Here is a 12,564-nt window from a genome sequence, read left to right as displayed (position 1 = left end):
ACCTCAGCCACTCACAGCCCAATACTCAGCAGGACAGATTACATGGGCCCGCCCACTCCCACTGACACGCCATCTGCCATCGCAGCGCCCATGCACACTGTAAACACATACTCGAGCACGGGCATGCAAACACTTTTAATTTTCAAAGAGATGCTGACAAGATGTATAAGGTCACCGCCGGCCAAAATGACTGCCTGGACCGGCAGGCTGAGACGGACAGGCAGGGCAGGCGGATGTCATGGAAGTGACAGGGGGTAATAACGAGTCAGCATTCGCTCACATCACACTTCACTGTGGCACTTTTTCATCATGGCTAAAAGCTATTTGCTTTCTCTCAAATCTCTGAGTCCTGACTGTTAGATTCGTATCACAACAGATCCGAGAAAGTCAGAGGAATTTCCTGATTGTCCAGAGTAGTTCAGATCCACAATATGAAGCTATATTTTGCACCTGGAGTTTAAATCAACAGCTTATTTAAACACAACAGTACTCTTTTTATGTCAATTTCAGTGAGATGTTTCACTTCAAAAGCTTGTTGGGGCACTTTTTCCCTCTACACTTCCTGGACATCATCCCTGTCAACGACATATTCCCTTTGTTATCCTTTATTTTAAAGACTTTATCTTACATGGTTACTTTGGATGTTTGCCTATTTTGTCAAAAGTTGAATGAGTAGATCAATGCCACTTTTATATCTGTATAGTTAATAAGTTATTATAACTAACTACCACCATGATTGTGAGTGGTAGTAAGGCTTCTGAAAAAAATTAAATAAATAAATACCATGACTTGATAGCGTGGCAAGAGTATAACTGTATATCAAAGATGGACATAGCTTCAACAACTGCCTGAATTGTGTTCTCATGGCCAACGGAGAGTTCACCTCATTGGGTCTCATTGTCTAGAGGTCCCTGTAGCTCTCTTGATTTATGACCTCAGTAATCACCTTCCTAATGAGTATAGGTCTAGGTATATTGCCTCAAACACTAGCTTGAAGTCTTAATTAATATAACATAGTACAATGGTACACTGTGATCCTATTAGAGTAAATTATATGCAAAAGCAGGGCATGATTTGGTGTGTCGCTAACATGACTTGTTTCTCAGTCAGATCCACCTCAAGAAACCACAATGAAGCATTCAAACAAGTCCAAGCCAACAGGTAAGATTAATGTGGCTAGGCGGCACCTTAGATATTGAGGTTTTGCAGTCATATGACCACTAACCATGTGACAATAACTTTGTTTTGATCATCTGTCCACCACCAGTTGCGAGCGAAAAATGTGTATTACCTGACAGGCTGGTGAGCCATTGCTGTAGTTTGATGGTAATCACTAGCAATCGACTCCAAAAGCCCCAGTCACACAGGCTTACAGACCCGTCAAGAGACCCCCTGGCAACCACTGGTTGCTAGGGAACAATATGTAATATGTTGTACAAAGCAAGTTTCTGATGCAATAAAATCTCTGTGACTGATTACACCAAGCGGTGCAAGCAGCTTCCAGCAACTATTTGCCAACCAGTCAGGGAATGAATATTTTTCAAGGTTGTATCACATCTAATGTGGGGGACAACTCTTGAGCAATGTGAGCATGACATGATGAACCTGAAGTATATGTTTAATAATTAGCCTAACAACCATAAAAGTAGTTTGTCAGTGAGTAATGATCACACTTAAGATCATAAAGGAAATAAAACTAGTTTTTTTTTAAAATATATTTATCATGGTGAGTTCACAATTTATCATGATGCATGCATGGGATACAGTATGTTTTATGTTCAATGTGTATACAAATTCAAAAGTAAGAAAATGTATAGTTATAAAAGTTAGGTATAAAAGTTGTGCGTAGATGTTTTTGCTTTCAGACCAAGCTAGTCTAGCCATTCGTGGTCTTCAATATAAGAGTGGCATTGATTTCCCCATCTGGCACACAAAAAACACTTCTTTGAATTTCCAGAGTGATTTATAGAGGACATAAAACACGAGACAGTGAAAGTAGACAGTATATCCTTGGTTTCTTGGCATAAACATAATTGTTAAAGCCGTCTCAAACTGCTTTTCAGTTTTACTGGTCTTATTTTCCTCCGAGCTGTCAATTCTGTCACTAGTTAGCTAACATAAACTAATGTAAGTCTATTAGCCACAACCAACCGACCAACCAAATGACATCACATTCCGTACTGACAGAAGATGATGCTAAACTGTTTTTTCAAACTTGAACTTTAAGCACTTATTTCTTAAATACAGCTTCACAAACAGAGTTACATCAATGTCAGTTGTTGCTATCATGTTTCCATGTCTTCTTTAAAGTTGTCATTGTGGATTGAAACAACCCAAAAATAAAAGTTCTGTATTTAAGAGTCCGCAGTGATAAAGACAATGAAAGAGCAACAAAAAAACAAAGACAAAAACATGTAAAATAAATAAACGAACAAAAAGAGAAAGGAAGAAGCAAATACATTTTTACAAAGTCCATCCCTTACATGATAAATGGAGGCTGGGTCCCTGGGAGGTGACTCTCTTTGATTTGTCTGAAGGACATAATGGGAGGGGCTTTGACTGTGGTGGCTCCGCCTCTTGGCACGTTTGGCCGTATCATTGGACCGTTTGCCCGGACGAGCTGTGTGGGAGGAGTAGTCTTCACCGCTGGTCCGTTCGTCCCCACCGGACAGTCCCACGTAACGCATAAGCGAGGCTTCTGTGAGACACAGTTACACCAGCCAATCAAAGCTCCGCCCACATTTGACTGATTTTGATCTCCTGCTCATACTTTTTCTAGTCTGTCTTCATCAATACTTCCTATGTTGTCATGAAGGTTTCTGGGTTAATTAGAGACTAAATTTAAAAATATATAAATAAAAGGCTGCAGAAAAAAATGTCCTGTTATTCAAATGCATCAAAATTAGGGCAGTAGACTTCAAGAGCAGTCAATAGAAAGATTTTAAAAAAGGAAAACTTTTTAAAGCTTTTGACTTCTATTTACAGAATCCATACTTACTTCATCAGCTATTTTGAAAATATCTAAGGAGTGCAAAAATTCCAGACGTAATTTTTTTTTTTTTTGTGCCCCGTAGTCTCGGCATCCCTCGAGGTTAATTAGTTTTGTTTAACCCAGACTGCAGTAAAAAATTCTGCATTGTGTTTTATCACCTGATAAACAGACTACTTAATTTGTGAAATAAAGAAAACCATGCAGCAAATCAGCTCTGGGGATTTGGTAATTTATAACCAGGACTAACAGATTAAGGTCAAGAAAAGATCACGGTCACTGTTGAATAAAACCATCTTATTAGCTGCAATGCAGTTATGTAAAAAGCCAACAAGAAGACCAAAGTCAGCACATATGGGAAGGACAAACTGTCAGAAAATCCCTTCAGGCAGCGTCAGTTGATAAAGACGTATAAATAATAAACCTGCACAAATTTACTTTGGTGAAGGTGTGATGAGGAGTTTTTGTGTTTTCATGTGAGGATTCAGAGACACACATCCTGCAGCCATTTTCACACGCTGCCACTAAGCGGTGTGCCCACAAAGGAAGTGAGGAAGAGAAGTGTTAGCCAGCATTGAAAGGGGCACACCAATTTATCACACAAAGACTCCACGGTTGTTACTTTTCAAGTCAAATGATTGTGCATTCAAAAATCTGCACAAATAACACAGACTTCACTTATATTTGTGCCATTTTTCACAATACAAGCTGCAGTTTCCAGTTTCCTTCAGTTTGGGAGCATGATTTTTTATTTCCTTTGTCAAATATTGCACTGCTCTCCCACATAATTCATAAGGTCTGTGCACGCATTTGGATTTCCTCTGTTCTTGCTCCAAACTGCACCTCTGCACTCAGAGGTTCTGTTGCCTGGACTCATTTCCTGTGTGATATCCATCCTCTCTGCTCCCAGGATTTTTCAGTTTGCTTGTGAAACTTCAGCTTTCTGATATTTGTGCAACAGGTTATGACCCAAGTGGGCACAAGTCCCTGGGCAATGATAAGCACTCAATCACTGGTTTGATTCCCTAGCTGAACTGCAAGTCATTTCATGTAGCACTGGTGTAGGAACAGTGGATACATTGGATTAAAGGGAGAGTACTTGTCCATGAGTGACGCTTCAAATACAGCGAAAGTACTCACTTGATGATTCTGCACCTCAAAAAAATAAATTTTTAAGGATGCGGAGCTAATCTCTATTGTGAATACACACCATTTCAGCTCTGCTCCAAGGTGAGGTGTAGCCAGTTATGGTTACTGGTTATAATAGCATGGTTTTGCAACATCTGCTCCACAACCATTATTATTATTATTATTATTATTATTATTATTATGTGTTAACCGTTAGCACAGGGTAGGTTTAAAAAAAAAATCCCTAATTATCAGACAAATATGTTAATCACAATAACCCTGGTAACACTGTTTCTAGGAAGTGAAAATGACCATATAAGCAATGCATTTATTAATATATTTTGAGATTTGCTATGGAGACATGGCACTCAAAGAATCCAGAGTAGAAATATATGAGCAAAAATAGAAAATCCTGCCCCTGCTCCCACAGAACCAATCAACATGAAACATTTTTGGGGGATGTTTCAGTCCAAGTTTTTAGAGTTAGTATGGAGTTTAGTCCTTTTTATGTTTCTAAGTTTAGTTGTTCTTCTGGTTCATGTTTTCTTGTCTCAGTGTCATCCCCCGTGTTTCCTCTGAGAGTCCATCATGTCCTCTGTGTATGTTCCTCAGTCATGTCCATATCTCCCTCCGTGTCTTGTCTCCCTTTTCGGTCCCCAGTTTCCCCGCCTTGTTTTTTATTCCTTGTCTCCCTTGTCAGTCATGTGCATCCATGTGTTCTCCACAGTCCGTCATGGCTCTGTGTCCCTCACTCATTCGTCCTCTGCATCTCCTCAGTCTGTCTGGTTCCCATGTCTGACATTTTCTCATCCTGTGTTCAGTTTCTCTTCCCCTGTCTCCTATTCATCCCAGCTGTGTTCCCCATGTGTTTCCTTTCTCCCTAATCACCCTCGTGTGTTTCTATTGTATGAGTTTCCTTTTGCTCCTCGTCAGGTCGTCTGTCCGTTGTTCATCATGTTGCAGATTTTTCCCATATCCAGGTTCCGTGTTCCATTTATTTTAATCTTATCTTCTCAGTTTAGTTTATTGTTTAGCTTCATCTTACTTCCCTTCTGCATATCGTAATTTTTTTTCCTTCAGTCTAAATAAAAGGCTCTTATTCTGTTAAATCCATTCTCCTTTTGGTTTGTCTGCATTTGGGTCTAATCCGTGCACTGGCCACCGGCGGTAACAGGTCGAGGACTTTTTTCTTTTGTTTGGAATGATTCCTCTTTTATCGTTTCAAGATTGAACATTTTGCATTTTTGCTAATACATGTCCAGATGTAATAAGAAAACATGGTAAGAAGTATGTTGAAGTTACAAGAAAATATCACAGGTCAATTTGGATCGAGGGATTCAGCTCCTGCATGGTGAGGATGCTAACGTTTAGTCTTGGCTAGTTTTGTAGTCTGAGGTTTATTTTGCTTCTAAGAGAATTACGGAGAAAAATTATTAGAGAGACTGATCATGCATTAGTGTTCAGCTCTTTGAACACAAAAGGAGGAGTGTGGGGATTTAGCCATAACAAAACATCTGCAATAATACTAGTATTTTTTTTTTATATAACACATTTCTTTCATGTTGTTATGTGTGCTGATGATGGCACACAATAAGATAGGTAGCATCTACAAATCACTGGAAACTGCTAAACAAAAAGTTTTTTTAATGGAATTTATATAACCAACACGCTACCAATTCAGCATTGTAAAGTTTTGCTTGTGTGACTGATGAAGTAAAATTCCTCGGCTCCAAAATACTGTTTATGAGTTCATCTGTGCAGCTGAGTTTATTCCTGCTTTGCTCTGAATTTTTTTACATCTTTTTTTGTGTAACTTCTCTCCATTTCTCCACCTGAACTCTGGAGCAAACTCGGGTTTCCTCTACCTCTCTCTTCCCTTTTCTGCGGATCCCACTCTCCTGTCCTCCCTTGGTTGCTAGGCAGCGGCCAGAGGAAAGTGAGACACCGAGAAGAGCTGCTGTCAGCGTCACCATGGCAACTGTGTGAGTGATTCAGGTGGAGGTCAGGGAGAATAAGCTTTTTTCAGTTTCTACCTCCACCCCTCAGTTCCTCTTTTCCTCTCTTTCTCTTCTTCCTCCTTTCATGGCTTCCTTTCATTTTCTCTCCCTTTGTGCAGACTGTTTGCCTTTTTTCTCCCCCCTCCTACTTCTTTCCTCATCATCCCCCCCTCATTCCTCTGTGATGCTAATCACAGGGAGAATTAGCAAAAAGGGATAGAGGTGCATTGATCTGCACACACACGTTGATCTCTTTATAATTCATAGAGACAGGAGCGCTTAACAAATATCTAACAGGCTCTTCAGGAGACACATATGCACTCCACACGCCGGCACTCACCTCTGCGGCTTTCTCTGTTAAGCTTGGCTGGGTCTTCATAATCACCCACCCAGTTACACTCCACAGGCATGGAGATGGGCCTCAGCCTGCCTACAAGTGCACACACAATCACAAGTTTAATAGTAGCAAAGCAGATGGGTTGATCAATAAAAACTTATGGTCCTCAACCAAAAATTTGAAACTGTTGTGCAAATTTTCACACTTTCCAATAAACATTAGGCTAAATGTTGGTACACTTAAAAAATAATAATTAAAGGACAAGATGAAGAGTTTTACTGAACTGATATTTAACGATGAATAAGGGGTTTTAACAACATTAAAGCAGCCGTAGTAATTGCAGGATTCTTGTATTTCGCCAGCTTTGTAACAAGCTCAGTCGCTCTATGCTGGGCCTGCAGGTGGATTCATACTCAAATAATGATTTTTATTTTTTCTAAAGTGGCTCAATTCTGCAGCATGAGATTGAACTCGGTTCCCTCGCGCTTTGTTTCTCCCTCTCACACAAACACTCAATCATGATAAGAGCGAACCGTATGTGGGTGTGGTGCAGTACACGGGCTCCTCCTCTTCTCGCCGGCGAGACTCTTGATCCAGGAAGGAGTTCGGTGACTCAGAGCGCTTAGCAGCGCTGACGCCACCATGGTTACGAGATGCTTCATCACCAGACAAGGCTCCTGTCTCATCTCTATAGCAACAGCAGAGGCAGATTTTTAACAAATGGACGTCAGTGTCAGAGCTCATCTTTGCTGTCACCTGTTCCACTGTTTTATCCCGCTTTTATTTTCAGCTGTTTAAAAAACCCAGGTTAACTACCTGGGTGTATATGGCTCAGCAGGTGGAGGGGGGATGTAAAGGTCCTGGAGGGCGGAGTTCTTGGTGGGTGTGCCTGAAGGCGTGGCTGAACTGCTGCCTGGGCTTCTGGTCGGCTGCAAAAAGTGGAAGTAGGGTTTGATTTGTCTTTTTTTTCTGGAATCTAAAAACCTTTTGCTTCAAGTTCAACTTCTGACATAAAAATATGTCCTAAATATATCCTAAATATAACTCTAATGTTGAATGGCTTGACAACTTCAAGAACCCAAGAAACACAGCACACCCATGACATAATACAATAATGAAGTGATTGTAATTGTCTTTAAATGATCCATTTTAAGCTTAAGTTATAGCTGAAAACTAGTACAGCTTTAAATAAAATGAGAAAATTTGGACAAATCTCTAAATGGAAGAGATGTGGCTGAAAAACAGAATTGAATGGGCCTGATCTCCAGGCCCTCAAGAGGAACTGGATTACAAACAGACTCTGAAGTGAAAATCACTGCATGAGCTCATTAACACTGGTGAATTCATAGCTCATTAGCGCACACTGCCTTCCTGTGAAGGCCCCATTAATGCTGAACAACATAGGCAGGCTTTAGGGAAATGCATAGAGCCATCAGTCCTTTTCTTTCTTTCTTTGCCAGAAAAGGGCTTGTTTATTACAACAAGCCACTGCCAAACACCATTTCGTATGTATTTTCATGGCTAGCATTGCTATGTAAAGAATCATCCCTACATTATCCTTTTGATTCCTGGCCTCAAGCAATGATTACCCTGGGAATTTTACAATTTAAAAGCATTTACTTATTAAAAGTACTATTTGTGTAACTAATATTGTTTGGCCAAATGAGCAGAAAGTCCGCCACGATCAGAGGATAAGAGAGGTTGAACATGGTGAAATGTCACTAAGCTACAGGTGGATTGAGATGTTTTGTCATCACGAGTGAAAATACTAGTAAAGGTACTGAACTCTGATTTAAGTCAGTGTATTGTCTATGTTTCATTTTTTTTTAAATCTGTCTGACTCTCTAAAATTGTTAAAACATTGACCGCAAACAGCATACCAACTGTGACACCACCCAGTGGTGCGCCTGCTCTAAAGCAAGACTTGCTTTATCCATCTTCTTGACACTAACGGGACTCATAATTTAAAAAATGAACATTCTGGTATTTAATATAACTAAAAACTGGAGATTAACACTATAAACTTATCAGGAAGGTGTTTGTCGAGATTATGAATCATTTTAATTAATTTATTTGTAAAGTGCCAAATCACAACAGCGGTCACATCAAGGTGCTTCATGTAATAAAGTAAAGATCCTACTATGATACAGAGAAAAGCGTAAAAATCAAGTCTGCTAATTTGTTTTTCCATCGACATCGAAAGAATGCAGCCTTGGTGCTTGAGTTTGGAAGCAGCATCCATCTTTTCTGTACAGTCTATGAATAAAACACAAACTTGATCTGTTAGTCTTTGCATTTAAAAATAAATTATCTCTTATTCTTTAGGAAAATATCATCATTGGCAGTTATTGGAGGCATGTTTAGTGAAATAGGATAGATGGATGCAGATCTAGTTCAGGTTTGGAAATGTGAGCTTTTTGATCAATTGTGAACTATGAGCTACTTCATTTTATTCTGCGTGAACTAAACTTTGAACTAGCTCATGTGAACCTGCACGTCACTGACGTTTGTTGGATTTGGTACTGGAATTGGCCTGTGCAGAACTTCATTGGGGGGTAATCGGGGACAGGAATCGACCTGCATATTTCTTCAACTATTGTGAAAACTCCATAAGCTTCCATTAAGACTGAAAGAGATATTGCAAGGAGGGACTACTTACCATATAGGACAAAATAAAACAAAATCAATATCCCTTCCTATAAGTGCAAAGCGAGCACAGTGGCAGCTCAGTGTAGTTATTATCTTTTTTTACCTCCATAAAAAATGATCATTGTGTCCCCAGGGCTTAGAGCGTACTGTGTTATAATATCCAATTGCAACTATAGCCAAACTACAAAAATAAGAACAAAGTTGTGTTCTTCTCCTTTGTGTTTTCCCCCTTTGTCTAGATAATCAGTGATAATTATAGTGCCATAATCTAAAATCATAAGAGATTTGGGAACGTGGCTTGAGGGCATCATCAGTTTTCGTTTCCCTTTCAGTCCAGTGTGTTTCAGCTGGCAAACAAAACCATGCTGAGCCACTGCTCCCTGACCTAATTACACGCTTTAGCTCCAGTCGTTCAGGAGAGGGAATGCTGTGGGGAATTATGTGGGCCAGTGCAGTGCTTTAATAAAGTCTATAAAAGGTAGAGCTAGTCCCACCTGCAAAGCCAGGGGTTTCCAGCGCATGTTCTTCAGCAGCGCAGGGGCAGAGCTGAGCGTGCTCTGTGGACGCTTCTTCAGGGTCAGGGACACGATGCCTTTATCGGCCCGCAGCGAGCCGACCAGGTTACGTAACTGCCAGCCCACCTGTGAACGAGAGAGGACGGAAAATTAGAGAGTAAAGTGATCTGCAGAAAAACTAGAAATCCTCTATATACAGATCAAAACAATCACACCCTTATTTATACAGTAAGTAGCCTTTATGTGCAGCCTGAAGTTTGAATTCTGTCCACGTCGTGATTGGATCTCTGTTGTTGAGCGTTCTGTGCAAGGCAAGTGGGTGTGGAGGTGGAAAGTCTATCTATAGAGCTTTCATGTGATGTAACCTGCCCTCAATTTGAAAACAAATACATGTGATCACAAATCGTTTTGTTTTTTGGTTATTTTTATTTGTATTTACCCACTATATTTACAAACCCACATCAGCGCACTTTTGTGAACAGAAACACACAAGGGTAAACAAAAGTAAACACGGCAACAGGAAAGTTGGGCTAGCTTCCCCTCACTGCAGCTATTGAACTGATCTGATCATAATGCAGGAGGAGTCGTAAAGGTTAGAGGATCTGATTACACTAATTGGAAAGCAAGCTGCTTGCATTTGCACCTGTACACGGTCCACAGTACAAATGTAAGGAGTGCCACTAAATCACCAAACACCAAGCAGGAACTTGGTTTAAGTAGCTAATAAAATAAATTCCTGCTTATACTGGTCATTTTATCAATCATTAGACAGAAAATTAATCTTCATGTGACTCTTTTCTGACGACACTGAAAATCCTATCAGTAGCAAGCAGGGATGAAGCAACATGGCGATTATTTTTTTCTTCTAATAATCAAATAATTGAAACCCTCGTTTTAACACTCAACAACCTGTCCGTCTTTCAAACTCCTGAGATGCTTAGTTCATATTCAGCAGCTAGCAGCTAACTTAATCTGTCTGAGGTTTGTTGCCAAGCAATAGGGTATATCTATTTGAGCTTTTTTTCTTGGTCCTTACCAAAACAGCAGATTTTTGTAAGAACAAAAAACACTGAGGTGAGAAATGCAAGAATTCTATATATCTCATCCAGAGCTGATCATCTGACCATCAGCTGTTTATTTCTCATGACACATGAGCATCACATTATCTCTTTTGTGTTATTTCATCCAATTGTATTACATAAATACTATCTCAGCAGCTTCAAAGGCTTATTTATTGTCAGGGTCCAGTGTAAGAAGTGAGGACTTAGCAAAGTCCAAAAACCAAAAAGAAAACTTATTAAAATCTAATAAGAGCATTCAGAAAGTGCAATTATTCCAACAGGCTTTCATGAGCAACGTGCTGTCTGACCTTTGACCTATAACCTGACCTATGTTGAGCCAAGCTATGTACTCACTCAAGCTATGGCCTAGTATATTGTTGGGAAGTTTGAAGGCGATCCCGCTTTTCTTACTTTTCTTAAAATTTATTTCAAATCATGAAAGCGGTCTCTTTTCTTGAAATTTTTAGTGTTTAGTTTTTTGTTTTTTTTTGGAACCATCTTAAAATTATATTATGTAGAGAACTACTTGCGCTAAATCTTTTTTAGGGTCATATTAGCAGCAGATGTAATGTCAATTTTGTCATACGACGTCATTCGCAAGAGTGTCAATGAAAAGCCTAAAAAAGCCACAGCACACAGACAAGAGAGGGGGGTGAAAACAGAGAAACAGTGGGGAGACTAGAATTTCAGTAAAATCAAAACAGCACCCAAATGTAATAATATCACAAGAACCAAAAGTTAGCATGACATCACCAAAAAATCCAATTCTATTATTGTTTGAATGAGTTTTTGTATATACAAAGAATCAAATAAGATTTAATGGTTTACTGCGTAAACACAAAAAACTGGGTAAGAGAACACACACCCACAAACACACCAACAAAAACTCACCACGGTCTGATGATTGACTTGAATGACTTCATCTCCTGCATGGATCTTCTTACAGCGGTCAGCCGGAGACTACAGAGGCACAGGAGCCAGAGAAAGAGAAGGCAAACAGACGACTATGAATTGATCTATCGATCCATGGGCACTGCTGAGGTTTCTCAGCAAACCCTACTTAAATAAGCTGCAATAAAGCAACAAGGGAAAGTCTTCCAGAGTCACTGATATTCTGATGTTATAAATTCAAATTTCAGATTTGCAGATAATCTGAACAATAACTGGTGTTTTAGGGGAAGTCTGCAGTTCACTAGGTCAATTTGTGAAAAGTGGGATATTAATAAACCTCTCACCCCTTCTGTAGTTCCTGTGATAACATGGAGTCCATCGTAGGTTGACTTTATGTACATTCCCTAATTGACAAAGGAATGGAGAAAAAATGTAAGTGCTCTATGATACTAGTAAATATTTGGAAATACACACTGATTTATGAGTTGTAAAATTAAAAACAGCTCTCACAGAAACAGAAAGTTTATTCTAGTTTTGTCCTGCTAAAAAAAAAAAAATCAAGCATCTGAGCCCAAACCAGATGGGAAGGTGTGTCGCAGCAGGATGCCGTAGTAGCCGTGGTGGATAAGAGCGTGTCCTTGAATTCTGAATTAATCTCCAACAGCGTTGCCAGCAAAGCTCCCCACACGCCTTCACTGCTACAACTCCATGCATCACAGTGGAAAACCATATGCAGATATTCTCCCTTTATGTGCCTCAAAAATATGAGACTATACTCCAGATTTCCACTCATATTATGTCCATTCTTTGTGTTTCCAGACCGAGCAGGAACACATAATGCACACCCACAGTATGTGTCTCTGCTTTCTTGCTGGGAATATGATACGAAGATCTATACTAGTAACTACACTTATGGTTCCCCTCAGTTATGGTTTCGTTCTAAGACTGAGATGTTTGAACCCGAGGAAGTATTGATGTGGGCAGTAATAAGGTGCCA

The 12,564-nt window shown here is 39.7% G+C and overlaps 1 protein-coding gene across 2 annotated transcripts in view; it reads right to left on the bottom strand.

Moving 5' to 3' along the window:
• Positions 1–12,564, bottom strand: part of cnksr2a (connector enhancer of kinase suppressor of Ras 2a) — a 90,126-nt gene that overhangs the window by 27,585 nt on the left and 49,977 nt on the right. For both annotated transcript variants that reach the window (XM_026180127.2, XM_026180125.2), the window contains exons 7-13: positions 11,912–11,971; positions 11,568–11,636; positions 9,595–9,741; positions 7,268–7,380; positions 6,985–7,139; positions 6,455–6,544; positions 2,484–2,698 (exon numbers count right to left, since the gene is read on the bottom strand). In XM_026180127.2, coding sequence (XP_026035912.1) covers positions 2,484–2,698; positions 6,455–6,544; positions 6,985–7,139; positions 7,268–7,380; positions 9,595–9,741; positions 11,568–11,636; positions 11,912–11,971 — 849 coding nt within the window. The remainder of the gene's footprint in view (positions 1–2,483; positions 2,699–6,454; positions 6,545–6,984; positions 7,140–7,267; positions 7,381–9,594; positions 9,742–11,567; positions 11,637–11,911; positions 11,972–12,564) is intronic.

Source organism: Astatotilapia calliptera, chromosome 9 (genome assembly GCF_964374335.1).
Source record: "Astatotilapia calliptera chromosome 9, fAstCal68.1, whole genome shotgun sequence".
NCBI classification, from domain to species: Eukaryota; Metazoa; Chordata; class Actinopteri; order Cichliformes; family Cichlidae; genus Astatotilapia; species Astatotilapia calliptera.
This window is presented reverse-complemented; position numbering and strand designations above follow the sequence as displayed.